The following is a 21,236-nucleotide window of genomic DNA, read 5'->3' as shown; positions in this document are numbered from 1 at the left end:
GCTAGTAGAACAAATATTCTGTCATAGCCTATATAAACGCCAAATATTTATGGCACTATTTTTTTCCGCGGAACAGTAGAACTTGGCCTTTGAGCAGAAGTTGCCAGTTTTTAGGAATCGTTGTCATTATTTATTTGCCTCTCACATCGGTCTGGCACTTTATCTACAACTCCCTCTGCGGTCCAATAGAATTTAGCCTATTGCATAGGCCGATTGATCATTTGGCACGTAGTCGCCAGAACACTGCTAATGAGCGGCTATCTTGTGGTAATGTTAACCTCGCTGTTTTGTGTTGTTTTTGGAAAACACTGTTTGTACGTTCTTTTGAAAGAATTTGTATGTATATATGCATTACTCATTATTGTCTGAGATACTATCTGTAGCCGGTACTATAGAACCACGGATAACCCTCCATATTCCGGAATTTGGTGTGTAGGCGCATAGCGAGGAGCCTCCTCGGCCAGCAGTTGCGTGCAACGAACGAACGCAAAAAGAGGACCCCTTATGAATGAGCTTAAAATCATTGATATGAGAAAAGTTTGCCACTGTTCCTTAATTGAGTCTCAATGAAAAAGTTTCCATTTGCATGACAATAGACTACAGACTACCACTCTAACTCAACCTACAGAAATGTCAACTTCAAAAACTATGACATAAAGAGTGATTGGCAGTCAATTGACAGCAGAATTAGGTTAGGTTTTATTAAGGTTAGGTTAGTTGAAAAAGGGGTGCGGATACTAATCCGCCCCATGGCACACCTTAGCCGGTAATCGGTTTTTGTACGCTCTAAATACTAACAAGCAAAAGCGTTCTAAGATCGGCCGGGAAGAATCTTGGGAACCCACCACCATGGATGGTGCTAACCAGTAATTTCGGCCGGGCCAAATGTTGAGAACCCATCACCATGTAAATATATACAAAAAAATATATACAAAATAAATTTAGATGAAGGACAAATTTTATTCTACATACCAAACTTCTATCAAACCAGCAAAAAGTAAAGCTTCCAGGAACCGAACAAGGATGATCGAGAGACCGGTTTAGATGGGAGCTATATCAGGTTATAGACTGATTTGGACCGTTTTTGGCACAGTTGTTGGAAGTAGTAACAGAACACCGCATGCAAAATTTGAGTCAAATCGGACAAAAATTGCGGTTTGTTCATATGGGAGTTATATTAGGCTATATCCCAATTCGGACCATACTTGACATAGGTCTTGGAAGTCATAACGGAACAGTACGTGCAATATTTCAGCCAAATGGCAAAAATTGCATCTTCTAACGGCACAAGAAGTCAAATCGGGAGATCGGTTTATATGGAGGCTATATCAGGTTATTGGCCGATTTGGACCATTTCAGCCAAATCGGACAAAAATTGCTGCTTCCATGGCTCAAAAAGTCAAATCGGGAGATCGGCTTAAATGGGGGCTATATTAGGTTATAGACCGCTTAAGACCATAGTGGGTAGAGTTGTTGGAAGTCACAACAAAGCATTATATGCTCAATTTCAGCCAAATCGGACAAAAATTTCGGATTGTAAGGGCTCAAGGAGTCAAATCGAGAGATGGGTTTATATGGCAGTTATATCAGGTTATAGACCGATTTGGACCGTGCTCTTCGCAGTTGTTGGAAGTCATAACGGAACATCACGTGCAAAAATTCAGCCAAATTGCACAAAAATTCTGGCTTGCATGGGCTCAAGAAGTCATAGCGGAAGATCAGTTTATATGGGAGCTATATCAGGTTATGGACCGATTTGAACCGTAATTGGCACAGTTGTGGGAAGTCATAACAGAACATTGAATGGAAAATTTCCTCATAAGAAGACAAATCGGGAGATCGGTTTATATGGGTGCTATATCTAAATCTGCATTGATATGGCTCATTTGCATAATCTAACGCCCTACATCAGTATCTGTGCAAAATTTCAAGCTACTAGCTGTACGCGTTTGACCGCTATCGTGATTTCGACAGACGGTGGGATGGACAGACATGGCCTGATCGATTCAGAGCGTCGAGACGAGCAAGAGTATATATACTTTATGAGGTCTAAGACGAATATTTCGAGGTGTAACAGACGGAATGACTAGATTATTATGCCACTATCCTATGGTGAAGGGTATAAAAAAAGTAACCTCGACGAGTAACATTATCATTTGACAAGTTTAGAAGCGCATAAATAGGTGCAGAGTGCCCACAGATTTTAACAATTTAGCCTTTGAAGGAAAATACGACTTTCTAAACAGCTTTCTTGATAAATCTTTCGGGCTTGCATTATTTCCATTTTAAATTAAAAATAATATTTAAGCTCAATTTCAAATTTGGAATAATCAATTTAAATAATCAATATTAGAAAAATGCATTCCAGTGAAGTTGGCCCCTACCTCTATGACATTCTGCGTGACACGTCTCTCTTTTGTGTCAATCAGAATTCTAAGGACTTACGTGTATAGGGTTGACAGTCAGTGGTACATGCGATAAAAATGAATTGTTAATTACACAAATTAACACAATCCCCATCCCTTCCCCACTGTTCAATGGACAGCCAGTGTTCATACATAGATAGATAGATAAAAATTGATTAACATTTCTATTGTTTTCGTTTTATTTTTAATGTTTGCTATTCATGCAAAAATGCCATTTTGATGCCGCAACTATTGATGATAATGCAGCCAACGATAATAATGGGTTGAAATTTCACAAGCTAAAAGTGACAATTTGTTTAAAATGCTGTCGTATTCGCATTAGTAGCAGCTTTTATTTTATTTATTTATTTTTTTTTCTTTTTTTTTGATAAGGAGAAAAAAAGACAAACCACAATTTCTAATGGTAATTACATGTTCATAGGATGAAGTAAAAAAATGGAAACGGAAAGTTAAAAATTAATAAAGGGGAAATAAATGACACTGACATTAAATTTATAAAAAAAATTAAGTTGAGGAAAACGAATAAAACAAGAGTGATAAGTTCGGCCGGGCCGCATCTTATATACCCTTTACCAATGATAGCATTTGCTATCATTTCTATTTTATTGGAGCTATATCACGTTATGAACCGATTCATACGGTATGGGATAAGATTGAGCACCACACTGGCTGGAACTTTGAGATGCAATGTATGAGGTATTCTTCGTTGTCACGGGAGGTTTAGCTAGGAGCTACCGTGCGTAGCTCCCGGGGAGATCGGTCGTATGAACCGGAACTAGCTTGCACACCTATAGGAACTTGATGGAAATCGCCTACTACACATGCTAATGTAGCTGCAACAACAACAACGTAGACCGTTTCTGTTTAAATGATGGAGACTGTAGTAAAAGTCATCTAAGTTAGGAATTCTGTGCTACTTACAAAATCCTTCATTGTTTTCAATACTACTCCCCTAAGTTGGTTCATGCCTAGTATAGCGTCCACCACCTAAGTGCAAGTAAAATATCATGCAGTGCAGTGGCGAGAGACCCAACACAGCCTAACAAACAGAAACCCGACGACGGGCCTATCCCGAATACTGGGATAAGTAAAGATCCTAATATTGAAACATTAGGTGGCGCAGCGAAAGGAGTCTCAATGCAACCCAACGAACAGGGAGCCGATGATGGTACCATCACCTACTCCCAAGAAGCCCATTTACTTAAGATTTGGAAGGCTAAGATAGGCAAAATCCTAGTATTGAAACATCAGGCAGTACAGGGAATGGAAACCCAATACAGCTTAACGAACAGGGACCCGACGATGGAACCATTACCGACTTTATAAAAAGACTAGACTAGGCAATGAACCTAAAACGATGACATCAGGCATTGCAGTGACAGGAAAGTCAATGCAGTCATAAGAACAGGGAGCAGACGATGAGATCATCACCTACTCCCACGATGCCCATTTACTGGAGGACCAATGATTAAGGTAATGCAGATAAATCATTATAAATCATTTAGAGGAGGCCACCGTAGCGCAGAGGTTAGCATGTCCACCTATGACGCTGAACGCCCGGGTTCGAATCCTGGCGAGACCATCAGAAAAAAAAAAAATTTCAGCGGTGGTTTTCCCCTCCTAATGCTGGCAACATTTGTGAGGTACAATGCCATGTAAAACTTCTCTCCAAAGAGGTGTCGTACTGCGGCACGCCGTTCGGACTCGGCTATAAAAAGTAGGCCCCTTATCGTTGAGCTTAAACTTGAATCGGACTGCACTCATTGATATGTGAGAAGTTTGCCCCTGTTCCTTAGTGGAATGCTCATGGGCAAAATTTGCAATTTGCAGATAAACTTCCACCGGAGCGAGACAGCTACACACGCTCTGATGGAGAAAATCAGCAACGGCAAGATTCATATTGCCTTAATTCAGGAGCCATGGACGACCCGGAACAAAGTTTCTGACCCATATCAAATACTAATTATTCTATGCTAACATTGGTACTCGCCCGAGAACCAGTGTTATTTGTCATAAAAATTTGAATTATATTTTCCCCAGAGTTGTCAAACTCGGATGCAAAAAAAAAGGTGAGAGAGGGAGACGGTGGAGCATTCCTGGCATCACTTTATCTGCCTTTCGGTTCTCCGATACCACCAACCACGTCGGAGCTGCAAAGATTGGTGAGGAAAGCAAAACAGACAGGAAACGTGGTACTAATAGGGTGCGATGCGATCTCTCATCACATTTCGTGGTGTAGTACCAACACTAATAAGCGGGGCCGAGCCCTGGCAGAGTTCTTGAATACTAACGACCTAATAACACTTCGTAATGGTAACACCGCTACCTTTGTTAATTAGGATTAGGGAGGAGGTATTAGATGTGATGATATGTTCGCAAAATCTAATCGATGAGGTTCAGGATTGGAGCGTCCCCTTGAAACACTCTTTCTCTGACCATCGCTACATTTGGTTTAGAATAGCACGGCCAGCGCCGAATCCGATAAGCTTCCGGAATAAGTTGAAAACCAACTGGACAAAATTCGGAAGGCCACTCAGATTGTCCAAGCATAGAATAAATTGACGAAAATGTCAACAGGATTACGACTGCAGTGGTGGGGACCTTTGAAGATAGTTGTCCTCTTCGGGAAGGGAAATCAGCCCAAGAAAACCCCTAGGTGACCAGGGAGATTCGCAGTATTGGGAAAGGGGTCCGCAGACTTTTTAACAGAGCACGTCGTAAAAAAGCGGATATGACAGTGAGAGCAGAGACAACGGAGGACATGTTAAGGCTTTTGATGAAAACCCATTTACCACAGGAAACGAAGGGACTCACGGAGACACCGGAATCTTGAAATAATGATGTTGGTCGAAGGTTAATAATTACGGAATGTATTGTGTCACGACCTAAGTGCAGGTATCTGTTAGATGCGAAAGCCGGGCAATGGCAAAGGAAATGTTCCAACGTCTCATCATCCTCCCCGCATGCCCTACAAATGCTATCACTTGCCGCCCCGAATTCACATAAGTGAGCTAGTAGTCCTATGTGCCCTGTCATGATGCCAATAGCTATACTGACTTCCTTCCTACTTCCTTTCAATTATATCCTCTTCTTCTCACGATCTGGATCCCCCATAGGATTATCGCCGTCCTAGCGATCGTTGCATGCGCATTCTTCACGCAACTAACTCGGACTGCGTCGACCCGAAAGGCTTCAGGTTATCAAAGTTTATTGACGGCTGCCCTCTTGCCTTCACCACCACATCGTCTGCCCCATCATTTTCCTTTACTCCGTTATAGCGCGGCACCCAAACGATGGGGCTTGTGCCATCCTCAGAGAAGGCGTTTATCTCCTTCTTATACTGCAAGACTGTTCGTGACCTTACTTTCCTATTTCTTATTGCCCTTATGGCCATTTTACTGTCCATAAAGATGTTCAGACTCGACGTCCTCGCGTAAGCACCACACAACTTCACGCATGCCGTGATCGCCCGCATCTCCGCCTGCAGGATCGTATTATGATCAGGCAGTCTAAAGCAGATCTTAGTCCCTGGGTTCTCAATGTAGACCTCCAGGCCCACTCTGTCCTCTAGCTTTGAACATGATCTTCCAGATGGCAATACTAGGGTTCCGTCAATTCAAGACTGTGCCGATGGCAGCAGTGCCTCGCACTCGACTTGAAGGTTCATCTAAGGTATCCGATCGGAAACATCTTCCCTTCCTTCCAGGTTTCCTAACGTCGCCTCGATTATACCGCGATGGTATGAGCTGCTCCCATCTTCAATCCATTTTCCCATCGCCTTAAGTCTCATAGTCGCAGTGGCTGCCTCACACTTAATTTGTATATCAATGGTTCGGATATCTATAATAGTCTCCAGTGCCCTAGTGGGCGTGGTCCTCATCACTCCGCCTATGCCAATATAACATGTTCTCTGAACCTGTTGTATGATCCTTATTTTACACTTTTCCTCCATAGCAGTCCACCAAACTACTGAGGCGTATGTATCTGTCTAATCACGCTCCTGTAAAGCCAGTGGACTATCCTCGGATCCAGGCCCCATTTCGAGACTACGGCCGGTCTGCATAGTATCCAACATCTGTGAGCCTTCTCAGTACACTCCTGAATGCAACATTTCCAATTCTGATTCCTGTCTAAGATCACACCTAAGTATTTGACCTTGTCAGATATCGCAATCGTTTCGTTCAGGAATCGCGGTGCCAAATTAGCCCACTTTCGTTTTCCTCGTCAACAGGCAATTTTCAGTCTTCTCTGGGTTAACATTGAGACCTCTGGGTCTAGACTAGTTATATGCCATATGCAAGACCATTTCATATGCCATATGCAAGACCCTTTCGGATCTTCTGCATAGCTGGTTCGGATCCTTACCGCTTAGAACAATTATAACATCGGGTTCAAATCCTTCCTCAGTCAGCATCCGTAATAGGTCAATTATGGTGGTTACCATATGCAAGACCCTTTCGGATCTTCTGCATGGCTGGTTCGGATCCTTACCGCTTAGAAGAATTATAACATCGGGTTCAAATCCTTCCTCAGTCAGCATCCGTAATAGGTCAATTATGGTGGTCACCCATGGAAGTGGCGATAAAATGCCCCCTTGTGGCGTGCCTTGCGCCATTTTTTCTCATCACATTTCGTGGTGTAGTACCAACACTAATAAGCGGGGCCGAGCCCTGGCAGAGTTCTTGAATACTAACGACCTAATAACACTTCGTAATGGTAACACCGCTACCTTTGTTAATTAGGATTAGGGAGGAGGTATTAGATGTGATGATATGTTCGCAAAATCTAATCGATGAGGTTCAGGATTGGAGCGTCCCCTTGAAACACTCTTTCTCTGACCATCGCTACATTTGGTTTAGAATAGCACGGCCAGCGCCGAATCCGATAAGCTTCCGGAATAAGTTGAAAACCAACTGGACAAAATTCGGAAGGCCACTCAGATTGTCCAAGCATAGAATAAATTGACGAAAATGTCAACAGGATTACGACTGCAGTGGTGGGGACCTTTGAAGATAGTTGTCCTCTTCGGGAAGGGAAATCAGCCCAAGAAAACCCCTAGGTGACCAGGGAGATTCGCAGTATTGGGAAAGGGGTCCGCAGACTTTTTAACAGAGCACGTCGTAAAAAAGCGGATATGACAGTGAGAGCAGAGACAACGGAGGACATGTTAAGGCTTTTGATGAAAACCCATTTACCACAGGAAACGAAGGGACTCACGGAGACACCGGAATCTTGAAATAATGATGTTGGTCGAAGGTTAATAATTACGGAATGTATTGTGTCACGACCTAAGTGCAGGTATCTGTTAGATGCGAAAGCCGGGCAATGGCAAAGGAAATGTTCCAACGTCTCATCATCCTCCCCGCATGCCCTACAAATGCTATCACTTGCCGCCCCGAATTCACATAAGTGAGCTAGTAGTCCTATGTGCCCTGTCATGATGCCAATAGCTATACTGACTTCCTTCCTACTTCCTTTCAATTATATCCTCTTCTTCTCACGATCTGGATCCCCCATAGGATTATCGCCGTCCTAGCGATCGTTGCATGCGCATTCTTCACGCAACTAACTCGGACTGCGTCGACCCGAAAGGCTTCAGGTTATCAAAGTTTATTGACGGCTGCCCTCTTGCCTTCACCACCACATCGTCTGCCCCATCATTTTCCTTTACTCCGTTATAGCGCGGCACCCAAACGATGGGGCTTGTGCCATCCTCAGAGAAGGCGTTTATCTCCTTCTTATACTGCAAGACTGTTCGTGACCTTACTTTCCTATTTCTTATTGCCCTTATGGCCATTTTACTGTCCATAAAGATGTTCAGACTCGACGTCCTCGCGTAAGCACCACACAACTTCACGCATGCCGTGATCGCCCGCATCTCCGCCTGCAGGATCGTATTATGATCAGGCAGTCTAAAGCAGATCTTAGTCGTTCCGTCAATTCAAGACTGTGCCGATGGCAGCAGTGCCTCGCACTCGACTTGAAGGTTCATCTAAGGTATCCGATCGGAAACATCTTCCCTTCCTTCCAGGTTTCCTAACGTCGCCTCGATTATACCGCGATGGTATGAGCTGCTCCCATCTTCAATCCATTTTCCCATCGCCTTAAGTCTCATAGTCGCAGTGGCTGCCTCACACTTAATTTGTATATCAATGGTTCGGATATCTATAATAGTCTCCAGTGCCCTAGTGGGCGTGGTCCTCATCACTCCGCCTATGCCAATATAACATGTTCTCTGAACCTGTTGTATGATCCTTATTTTACACTTTTCCTCCATAGCAGTCCACCAAACTACTGAGGCGTATGTATCTGTCTAATCACGCTCCTGTAAAGCCAGTGGACTATCCTCGGATCCAGGCCCCATTTCGAGACTACGGCCGGTCTGCATAGTATCCAACATCTGTGAGCCTTCTCAGTACACTCCTGAATGCAACATTTCCAATTCTGATTCCTGTCTAAGATCACACCTAAGTATTTGACCTTGTCAGATATCGCAATCGTTTCGTTCAGGAATCGCGGTGCCAAATTAGCCCACTTTCGTTTTCCTCGTCAACAGGCAATTTTCAGTCTTCTCTGGGTTAACATTGAGACCTCTGGGTCTAGACTAGTTATATGCCATATGCAAGACCATTTCATATGCCATATGCAAGACCCTTTCGGATCTTCTGCATAGCTGGTTCGGATCCTTACCGCTTAGAACAATTATAACATCGGGTTCAAATCCTTCCTCAGTCAGCATCCGTAATAGGTCAATTATGGTGGTTACCATATGCAAGACCCTTTCGGATCTTCTGCATGGCTGGTTCGGATCCTTACCGCTTAGAAGAATTATAACATCGGGTTCAAATCCTTCCTCAGTCAGCATCCGTAATAGGTCAATTATGGTGGTCACCCATGGAAGTGGCGATAAAATGCCCCCTTGTGGCGTGCCTTGCGCCATTTTCTCCCTTATATTTATGTTGTGGGAGTCACAATTTATCCACCTGATCCTTAGCATATGGTTTATCCAGTCTCTAAGGATCCGATTGGATCAGTGTGTCGGTCCGCACTTTGAAAAGGCCCCTCGATGTCAATGCATACCGCCAGTGTGTACGTTTCGGCATCGAAGGATTCTTCTATTTAATACACAACCTCGTGGAGTGCAGTCTCCCCCGACCTTCCCTTGACATAGGCATGCTCTTTGTATTTGAGCAGTTTGCTGGATGTCCTACTCGTTATCATGGTGTACACATTACGTTGCCTCCTTTTATAGTAACGCCGGAAATATTCCATCAGGTTCGGGTGACTTAAATGGTTTGAAGCTCCTCAAGGATTCGTTCACCATAAATTCCGTAATTATAAGCCTTCTATCAACATCATTATTCCAAAATTCCGGAGTCCCGTCGTATCCTATGGAAAATGGGTTTCATCAAAAGACTCAACATGTCCTCCATTGTCTTTGCTCTCACTCCCATGTCGTCTACTAATGTTTCAGTTTGGACATGGGCTTTAGAGAGAAACTTTTTAACTTGGCGGCATCATTAACGCTATCGACCTGTTCGTAGAAAGCTTTCAGGCGGCACGTTTTTCCGCTCTGGAAAAAACGTGTGTAATAAACATCCCGTGTGTAATAAACATCCCAATGAAATTTCGCTTTTTACGACCTGCTCTGTTAAAAGGTCTGCGGGCCTCTTCCCAATGTTGCGAATCTCCCCGGTCATCCATGATTTTTCTTGGGCTGATTTCCTTTCTCGAAGAAGACAACTACAAACGATAAATTGTCGTAAATTTCTTCTATGTTTGGACAATCTAAATTATCTTGCCCAAATCCACTTCTTCCGAATTTTGTCCAGTAGGTTTTCAACTTATTCCGGAAGCTTATCGGAATCGGCGCTAGCCGTGATATTCTAAACCTAATGTAGCGATAGTCTGAGAAGGAGTACTCCATGGAGACCTTCTAATGCAGAACCTCTTCGATTAAATCCGAACATATCGTCACATCTAATACCTCCTCCTTAATCCCATTAACAAAGGTAGCGGTGTTACCATTACAAAGTGTTATTAGGTGGTTAGCACTAAAGAACTCTGCCAGGGTTTGGCCCCGCTTATTAGTGTTGGTACTACCCCATGAAATGTGGCGAGAGATCGCATCGCTATTATTACCTTATTTCATTTCTGGGGGTACCTATTAGTACCTTATTTCATTTCTGGGGGTTTACTAATCTAGTCAATCCATTTGTAACACATCGAAATATTGATTTGCGACCCCATAAAGTATATATATTCTGAATCGTGTCGACATTCTGAGTCGATCAAGCAAATGGGCCATATCGGTTCATATATAAGCCGATCACCTGATTTGTCTTCGTGATCCATTAAAAGCCTCAATTTTTATCCGATTTGGCTCAAATTTGGAACAAAGATTTGAGATACTTCCAACATCCATGCCAAGTATGATCCGAATCGGTCTATAAACAGATATAGCCGCCATAAAAACCGATTCCCTGAATTGATTTATTGAGCTTCTAGACGCCTCAATTTTCATCCGATTTAGCTGAAATTTGAAACAAAGACTTGAGTTATGACATCCAATGTCCATGCTAGGTATGATCCGAATCGGTCTATAAAAGATATAGCCCCCATAAAAACCGATCGCCGGATTTGACTTCTTGAGCCCCTAGAAGCCTGAGTTTTCACCCGATTTGGCTGAAGTTTGGAACAAAGTCTTGAGTTACACCTTCCATCATCCATGCTAAGTGTGATTCGAATCGATCTATAAGCAAGTTTAGCCCCTATATAAACCGATGTCAGGATTTGACTTCTTGAGCCCTTAGAAGACAAAATTTTCACATGATTTGGCTGACCTTACCTGATGACTAACAACATCAATGACAAGTTTTATCCGAATCGGCCAATATGGTGATATAGGCCCCCTAAATACCGATATCCCGATATGACTTCTTGAGACCAAAATAATTCAAATACAAACTCAGTTAATAAGGGTGTACAATCCTGTGAGATTCCTGTAAGTGGACTGTATGTAAATCGTTGTTGTACTCACAGATTGTAAGTAAAACCCCAACATGAAAATATAAGAAAAAAAAGGCAAAGTGTTTTGCTTCAGGTTATGGTGGTTTTATTGACAGCTTTCTCCTCTTACCGCTTCAGTCTCTGTTTCAAAAGTGAAGTTGCAGCCGTAAAGACTGAAGCCCTTTTTCTTAAATTCAGCAATTTATTCTTATTTTTACTCAAGCCTGGGAACTCTTTATCCGTTTGAGCGAAAGCTCCTTTCATTGAATGGATAAAGAGTTCCCAGCTATTCTTATAAAATGCGGGATTTCTATATTAATTCATATTTAAAAATTTAATGGGAAGCTTATAATAGTATATTATGCATCTATTCATGTTATAATTCAATAAATCAATAAATTCATTTAACGCTGTTAAAACTCGGTTTAACATGCCGGGGCCTCTTGCAATATCGCAACATCAATAAAAACGAGCTCCTGAAATGACCCATCCGAATACTGTGCTCTGAGCTATTGGCATGTGACTCGCTGTCTGGATTAAACCAGCTTTTAGTACCTTGGACATCTCATCATTAGCAATCATTATGTCAATGTTAACAGGGTGATAAAAATGAGGGTCAGCTAAATCTGGAAGTTGGGAGTAAGTATTCTCAAGAATTTTGTCGGAAACTTTTTCTGGAAGTGGAGAATCAAACTTCGTTTTAACGACTCCGTGGATTTGAATTTTCACTGTGCTGTCATGGAAAGATTGAAGGTTTACGGTACAAAATACTTTTCCATTCTTGTTCGTGGTTTGAAGCTGTTGATTTTTGACAAATGACTTCAAAATGACTGTCTGGGTTGCGCCTGAGTTTAACAGAATTCGTGTCTTGTTTGTACCGCCAACACTGATTGCTCGAGCTAATGCAGTTGGCATAAAAACATGCCGTTTAGACCTTCCTCCAAGACGGCGCTTCATCTTTGAATCCTTAATTTCCTTGTTTTGAATGACTTGCGACCCATCATATTTCTGGGAAGACGTTCGACGTGATGTAGATGAAGGCGAACTTTGGCGAATAGAGGATGGTTTTGAATCCCGTTTTGGCTTCTGGCGATCCACGTGAAGTTTAGTGTGATGGTTTCGGTTACAAACTGCACAGGTGTTCCGAGATCGACACCATTCCCTCGTATGAGAGTCACAGAGGCAATTAAAACAATATCCTTTTTCTTTCGCTGTCTGTACACGCTCTAAAACTTCCATGTTGATAAATTTTTGGCAAAATCGCAAATGATGTCTCTCCTGACAGACTTTGCACTTTTGGGAGCTATAGAATGTAATAAAAGTTAAGATTTTGTTGATGCAAGAGACTGAATTTAGTGTGAGTTGTTATTGAGTTGGTGTGATTTGTCGTTGTTGACTAATCGGTAAAATGCAAAGTTTGACTAGTGGGCGGGTCATGATCCCGTTTTGAGTACGGACATCCGCCACTCGAACCTTGGAATCATTCCCAGTAAATACCCTAGTCACTCGTCCTAACCTCCATTCCGTTGGAGGTAAGTTATCATCTTTGATAACCACTAAGTCATCCTCCTTTAGGTCCTTCTGTAAGGTCTTCCACTTATATCTCCTTTGTAGCTCGGAAATATATTCATTCTTCCAACGCTTTGCAAAATGAAGTTGTAAAACCTTCAGGCGTTGCCATCGACTAATGAGAGACATATTATCGGAATACTCCTCAGGAACTGCGACTAAAGGGGAACCCTTCAAGAAGTGTCCTGGAGTCAGTGCCACGAGTTCCGAAGGAGTTTCGCTTATCGGGGAAAGGGGTCTAGAATTCAGAATACTTTCAATGCGTATCAGCAGCGTAGAAAATTCCTCATATGTAAACTTCAGATTTCCCGCAACTTTCCTGAGATGGGCCTTCATACTTTTTACCCCAGCTTCCCATAAACCACCCATATGGGGGGCCTGGGGGGGAATAAAATGCCATGAGAAACCATGAATGCTGTATTTCTCCACTAATGCCTTTTCCGCCAATTTTAAAAAGTTTTTATATTCATTTGCAAGTATTCGATTAGCGCCAACGAAGTTGGTGCCGTTGTCCGAAAAGACTTTGACTGGAAATCCTCTCCTACCAACAAAACGATCAAAAGTAGCTAAAAAGGCCTCAGAGCTAAGGGATGAACATGCTTCTAGATGTATAGCACGAGTGGAAAGACATACAAATACAACAGCATAACCTTTTTCCAACTTAGCATTTCGCAATTTAGAAGTTTTGATTTCAAACGGCCCTGCAAAATCTACCCCGGTATTCGTAAAAGGAGGTGAATATATACATCTTTCCTGCGGCAAAGCTGCCATAATTTGACTACGAATCCTATGTTTATATATCGTACAGATTTTGCAAGTTCTTATACATTGCCTAATGACATTTCTAAGGCGTATAACATAAAATTCCTGGCGTATGGATCGAAGCATAGTTTGATGTTCTGCATGCATCAGAATTTGATGAGTAAAATCCACCAATAACTTGCATAATTTCGACTTCTCCGGAAGAATGATCGGGTGTTTCTCGTTGAAGCTCAAATCTGAGTTCGACAGCCTTCCATTTACTCGTAAGAGTCCATTTTTGTCTAAGTAGGGATTTAATGTCAAAAGCCTACTTTTTACGTTGATAGTGGAATTCAACATTAAGGAATCGTACTCCCTATGAAAATATGCACGTTGTGAAATAATTATAGCGCGGTATTTCACGAAATTCAGTTCTTCCGAGGTTATTAGTCCGTTAGGAGAAATATAACCAATCTGCCGGCGACAGTTTCTAATAAATCTGAACATATAAGCCAAAACCCGGAGGGCACGGTGGTATGAAGAAAATCTGTCTAATATATCTTCTTGCTCTGTAAGAGTATGAAAGGCATTAGTTTTCTTTTCCAAAGAATGTTGTGTCAATATCGGCTGTTGTGGCCAGTCAGAAATTTGGCCTTTAAGCCATTTCGGTCCATTCCACCAAAGTTTGTTTTCCTTTAGTTCCGTTGTAGTACATCCTCGAGTTCCTAAATCGGCGGGATTATCTCCGCTATTCACGTGTAACCAATTGGCATTCCCGACGTGATCGAGAATTCTAGAAACTCTATTTGCCACATAAGTCTTCCACTGATAGGGTGGTTTGCTCAACCAAGCCAGGGTGATCGTAGAATCAGACCATAAATAAATATCCCGCTGTTTGAAATTCAGATGTTCACATGTGGACCTTGTGAGACGAGCAAGTAATACTGCCCCACAAAGTTCTAACCTTGGAAGACTAATTGTTTTCAATGGAGCCACTTTGCTTTTTGACACCAAAAGTTGACATGATATTCTATCCTCAGCCTCCACAACACGAATGTACAAGCACGCGCAGTACGCTTTCTCGGACGCGTCGCAAAACCCGTGAATTTGAATAACCTTCTGGGGTCTATATCCAATCCAACGAGGTATTCTAATTTCCGGAATTTTCGAAAAGTTTCCTACAAATGCGAACCATTTCTCTAACGAGTGTGGCTTAACCTTTTCGTCCCAGTCTGTGCCATCAATCCAGAGCTGTTGTAACAGCATTTTTGCTGTTATAATTATAGGGGTTAACCAACCTGCAGGGTCAAACAATTTAGCCACAATTGACAATATGGTTCGTTTAGTAATGGTCTCTTTCAAATTGTTAATGTCGTAGACATTATAGTAAAAAACATCCATCATCGCATTCCACCGGATTCCTAGAGTTTTCGTGTCACTGGAGTCTTCCAGCTTCAAGAAATCTTGGTCCAACAGGTCTTCTGCTGGGACAGTCTGAAGAATGTCGGCGTGATTTGCCGTAATCTTCTTCAATGGAAATCCAGCAGAAGCCAGCAAATCTACTAATTCTGTCAAGTGTCCTTTCGCTTCATTTATCGAATGTCCACCAGACAAAACATCATCAACGTAAATGTCACGTCGCAATATATCGGAAGCAGCTGGATGAGTCTTCTTTCCATCGGTACTCAGTTGCAATAGTGTCCTGATAGCAAGGTATGGAGCACAATTTACCCCAAATGTGACGGTTTTTAGCGCAAAATCCTGTACGGGATCCGTTAATGTCTTCTTAAATATGCACCTTTGATATTGTTGATCACGTTCATCTACCAATATCTGGCGATACATTTTTTGTATGTCGCCGTTGAACACATATTGAAATAATCGCCATCGTAAAATTACGTTCATTAAGTCGTTCTGTAAAGTAGGCCCAGTGTAAAGAACATCGTTTAAAGAGAATCCACTTGTCGTCTTTTTCGACGCATTAAATACTACCCGGAGCTTCGTAGAAGTTCGTTCGGGCTTTACTACCGCATGATGTGGTAAGTAAAATGACATATAAGATTTGCCATTACATAATTCATCAGCTGAAACCGCGGTCATGTGATCTAGTACCAAATACTCTTGGAGTACTCTGTTATATTCTTCTGATAGAGCTGGGGAATTCTTTAATGTCTTCTCCATTCTAAAAAATTGGCCTAAAGCCGTCCTTCTTGACGAACCTAAGGACATTTGCTGGGGAAATTCTTTCTTAAAAGGGAGCCTGACAATATATCGCCCATTATCCTGACGTTGAGTGGTGTCTTTGTAGATTTGTTCACACTCCAAATCCTCTTCGGATTGTTGAATTTCCTCAGGAATTTCTTCACTCTCCCAAAACTTCCTCACTGCATCATTAAGGGAGGTAGTACAATGACTAGCCCAAGCTGCGAACGTAGTAACGCATCTTGAATTTTGTGGGCCACTTATGAACCACCCAAACTCAGATTCCTGTGCCAACAGGTTTTCTGAAATGTTTCTGTGAACCCCAGTTTTCAACACACATGGAAGAATGTCACTGCCAATCAACATATCGATTTTTGCAGTCTTGTAGAAAAATGGATCCGCCAACTCGAGCTGATTCAAACCTGTCCAATCATCTATTTGATGTGTTGCGGATGGCATGAGATGATTCAAGTTAGAAATAACTATTGCCATCGTTTCCAAGACAAAACTCGACCTCCTTGATCTTAACTTCAGGTTGCAAACCCTAGATGAAGTTTCCAGTACTGTACCTCCAAGTCCAGATATCTTCGTAAAAGATTTACTTGTTGGAATTCCCAGTTGACTAACGATCCTGTTAGCGATAAACGTTTCCTGAGAACCTTGGTCTAGGAAAGCTCGAATCGTGAAACGATTACCCAAATGCTCCAAATCAATCAATGCTGTTGGAAGAATCGTTCCGTGGCCAGATTCCGAAAAATTCATTTGTACTTCATCCATCGGAGGGTGGAATGAAGACGGTTCCTCTTCTTCTTGCGTAGCAATATGATAAGAGGAAGGATTTTGAGGCTCATTGCGATCAGGCCGTGAGTGTAACAACGTATGATGAGTCTGGTTACATTCTTGGCACAATTTCTTGATCCTACAATCCGTCACTTTATGTCCGTAAGACAAGCAATTTTCACAGATCTTATGTTGTGCAATAAATTCCCTTTTCTCCGTAAGAGACATGGATATAAATTTCGAACATTGCCGTAGAGCATGGTTCTTTTGACAAACTCGACAAGCCCGAGGCGTTGCATCAGATTTCACCATATAACTCTGAGATTTCTGAGACGTTGTCCCGGTATTTGTTCCTGGTCTTCGGATATCGCTGATTGACTCCAAAAGATCCAGACGATTGGAAAGGAACTCGTTAAGTTGATTCCAAGTAGGCATATCCTTATGGTTCTGTATAGAACCTTCCCAAGCCGACAAGGTTTCTTGTGGTAACTTCGAGGAAACCCAGAAAACCAAAATTGGATCCCAAGCAATAACAGAAATGTTATATGATTTCAAGACAGACAAACAATTGTTGATTGTGTACTGAAGGTTGCGCAAACTCTTACTCTTTTCCGTAGAAACCATTTCAAGATCGAAAATCTTTCTGAGTTGGTGGTTAATGAGGATACGCTTATTCTCATATCGTTCCTTAAGAGCCTTCCACGCCAACTCATAGTTCAAATCCGTAAGAGCAAATCCTTTAACTATCTGATTTGCTTCCCCCCGAGTTTTCGCTCTTAGGTGAAATAGCTTCTGAGCTGGTGACAGTTTTGGATGTCTGCCGTATATGGCAGTAAACATGTCCCTAAAGCTGGGCCATTTCTCATAACCCCCACTAAAAATCTCCGTATCACACGGAGGAACTTTCAGGGAGTATCCCGTATCAACAGTTTGTAAATCCTGCCGAATTTCACTACCATTCGCCTGTGTCTTAATCTGCTTTTGCTTCTCGATGAAAAGCAAATCTAAGATCGATGCCTTACATTCCTTATATGCCTTGCATGTCGTTCCAAATTTAGAGTGTGTTGACACCCTTTCCTCCTCAGTATTAACTGGATTCTCCGAAGTCATCTCGGATTCGTAAATCTGTACCAACTGTCGCCATCTACGTTCCAAATCCTCCAATTCTACTTCCAATCCGGAAATAGTATGATCCTGGAGCGGAATATTTGCAAACGTAGCACAGAATGTGACGACCTGGTCGGAGAAAAATATAAACTTCTTGGAACTCATGTCGAAAAAAGTGGTTGTTCTGTACAAATTTAGACCGTAACAAGCCAATTCAATACAATCTCAAATGTAACTCTGCAGTATGTGTACACCCTTGGAACAAGAATACTAAAATCGCCTAAGAAACAAGCGACCACGAGAAAATTTAAATCAAACACGCCTTGGAAGATATCACCTTACTGGCCTTTCACAAGTTTTTTCAGACCGAGTCCCTAGATCACTTTCATCTCAGCAATGTAACTATCAAAATGTAACTTCAGTATCATAAGCTTATATTTTATATAAATTTCGAGTATTTTATCTTCAAGATAGTACTCAAGTAATCTTCATTGACTCAAACGTAATTTGAATGAATAACAAATAAATCTCCAGCACAGAAAGAAAAACCACATTTCCTCTTTCTTCCCTTTGAATTATTGTGGCAATATTATATTTCCAACGCACAAAACAAATTTCTTCCAGAAGGTTTGAAACTTTTAGTTAATTTCTCAAATCCCCCAGCGGTAGAACGAAATGAAAATTTGCTACTTATTTCAACCAACATTCGCTTCATGAGAACAAAATGGGCCAACAAACATACACCTTTCCTCTTCAAATGTCAACCTTCGCTAGACAGTCTGACTTCGTATTGGCAGTGAAATAAAATAAGATTCACGCAGCAAAACACATATGTGTCACCGTAACCGATCTTCTCAAACCGATAGGGCTTCAGTAATCATAGTTTCAGATATTAAATCCATTGAGCATTGGTAAAATTTATTAATACCAATCAAATTTGGAAACGAAAGTTATTCAAGAACAGAACTCCTAATTCCTCTCTCCTATCCAAATTTTAATCATATAAATAGCATAATGTTGTAAATCTCCAAATATCTCCAAAAAATAAATAAATATAAATTTCAAATATAAACATTCCAGATATATTCTTCAAATTGTCCAAGTAGACTTAAATTTGGTTAAGCAATTCCTATGACAGGATGTTTTAGGGCTCTGTTCCAGAGATTGGTGCTCCGTCAGATGCCCAGAGCAGCTTTTTGGACCTGGTGACTTGTCGACTTCGAATCCTTCAATTGTTATGTGATTTAACTAACAACCGAGATAAATTGATAAGAGAGATAGCCAATTTTCAATATTCCATTAGATTAAATTAAGGTCATACACTCTGTCCACCAGAGTTTAAATAATGTGTCATTAACTTTCTTTTATTTTCTTCTTTGTTTTTTGCAATAATTCCAACTAAACTTTGGCGCTTAATAAAACTAAAATCTGCACTGATCAACAAAATAATGTGCAATTTGATATATTTTCTTGCCGGTATTCCGCATGAATTTCTGCGGCACACCCTAATGTGCTGCCTAGTTGGGTTGCTAACAGAGCGAGCAGATTTGATTACCGCTTGATGGTTTTGTCACGGTGCGGCCAGATAGCGTTTCGGTGTACGGCCGAATAATATTTGTTAGTATTGATGAGTATGTAGAAAATAAATATCAACCAATAAGACTCCTTGCAGTCCCTTTTCTCTACTTCACTCAATAATTTTTTTTTTTCACGTATAATATCAAATTTAAAACAACATTCGCTCACCTGTGAATGTGGTCGTCTTTGAGGTCGTCGTGTATGTTACTCCATACACAAATTTCAACAAAGGGAGTAGTTAAACTTCGTCATACGAGATGAAACGTTCATTGGGGTCCAGGTTTATTTCATTGTTGAGACATTTTTCTATTATATGCCCTTTATGTCTCCTTATCCATCTATCCTCTGACAATGTAATACAACCGAATTCAGCTAACATTCGGCTGGCCTTAGCCATACCACATTGCTGTAATCGAAATTCATCGATTTAGCCATAACAAAATACGCAGCAATTTATATGAAGAAAACACAAACCAAGCTGTAGTTTCTCTCCTATGCACAAGCCGGTAATGTTGAATTAATCTTCCACTTTAAATAAATAATTAACCGCACAACACACTATCAATTTAATCTTAAATGTATCCAGTTCATAAAATCAAATTTTAAAGAAGTTATTTCCAACCATTCAATACTTTTTCCTTTTCAATTCTTCTGAACTCCTATCACCACACGAAATAACTGCATGTACACAACTGTCCCTTCAAATCAATTTAATAACTTGACTGATGCACTTGACAAACTTCTTCCATATTCTCAATACTGGTTTCTATGATCAATTGGTGGTCCACCTACAACAGGGGGGTGTTGTGGACTATAAACCAAGTGATTTGATCGTCGTGGGAAGAGATGCAGTGCAATTGATAAACGAAGAGAGTTGTTCCAGTGTGTCCAATGATTTGACGATGCTCATGTTCTAAGAGAACCAAATTAAGAGATCTTGTATGCGTAGCCTAGGAGTTTATTCACACCGTTGCGGCTGTCTCTCTCACTCTGATAAGATAGTCTCTGTTCATCCTATCAAAAAACACTTCTATTGCCACGTGTAACCGTGGGGTGAAGTACAGAAAGTTAATAGTGGGTCATCAAAGCAAAGCCGTCGGCCTGCTATTTCAATGCTTTCAAATGTGCTAAACCTATCTCTTTTCCTAAGATCTATCAAAAAAGAGATAGATTTAAGGGAATCCAAATTTAGAGCGAAAGCAAGCATCAATCATATGCAATAAATATTGTATGGCACCATATGGAAATTGTTTCTATTGACCCGAGGAGCATGGTGGTAGAAAAAACAGAGGGCTCAAAAAAATCGATGAAAAAGAGTGTTCAAAACAAATATACAAAACTCTCAATATGTTGCCCCAATACTTGCATCTAAATTAATGTTCTGATTATAACAATTCCTTCTCCCCGACAACAAGCAAAAGAGATCGACGAGGAAAATTGCATATCCCAAATGCAATGAGCTCTTTAATACAAAGTATAACAGATCGCTCTAGCATGGCATGAAATGTATATAACGACGATTGTATGACATAACCACATGTATGCAAATATTTCTTCTAAAGAGGTTAAGATCTGATTTGGGTACGTACATAAGTACTGCAGCTTTTTCTTTCGATAAAGCTTCTTGACTGGGTTTTTGACTTTTAATCGGGTTATCGTATAGCACAAGTAGAATTTTTTTTTTTTTCTTTTTTTAAACCATAAACTCCAACTCACACCATTCAAATACTCTTGCATTAATCTTAACTCACCTCTTCTTGTTTGGCATAGCGTTTGCGTAATATAAAATAAAATTTAGAATCTCGTAAAGATTTTCACTTGCAA

General features: G+C 41.1%; 2 protein-coding genes across 2 annotated transcripts; both read right to left on the bottom strand.

Moving 5' to 3' along the window:
- Positions 1-11,546: 11,546 nt before the first annotated feature.
- On the bottom strand, positions 11,547-20,183 carry LOC131994177 (uncharacterized). The gene is made up of 2 exons (XM_059360644.1): positions 19,581-20,183; positions 11,547-12,738 (listed from the first exon to the last, which is right to left on the bottom strand). Exon 2 carries the CDS (start codon positions 12,672-12,674, stop codon positions 11,895-11,897), a length of 780 nt encoding a protein of 259 aa, XP_059216627.1. The 5' UTR covers positions 12,675-12,738; positions 19,581-20,183; the 3' UTR covers positions 11,547-11,894.
- LOC131997285 (uncharacterized) lies at positions 12,801-17,999 on the bottom strand. The gene has a single exon (XM_059367983.1). The coding sequence runs from the start codon at positions 17,997-17,999 to the stop codon at positions 12,801-12,803; it is 5,199 nt and encodes a 1,732-aa protein (XP_059223966.1).
- Positions 20,184-21,236: the final 1,053 nt, after the last annotated feature.

Source organism: Stomoxys calcitrans, chromosome 1 (genome assembly GCF_963082655.1).
Source record: "Stomoxys calcitrans chromosome 1, idStoCalc2.1, whole genome shotgun sequence".
NCBI classification, from domain to species: Eukaryota; Metazoa; Arthropoda; class Insecta; order Diptera; family Muscidae; genus Stomoxys; species Stomoxys calcitrans.
The sequence above is the reverse complement of the archived record's forward strand: the minus strand, read 5'-3'. Positions and strand labels throughout refer to the sequence as shown.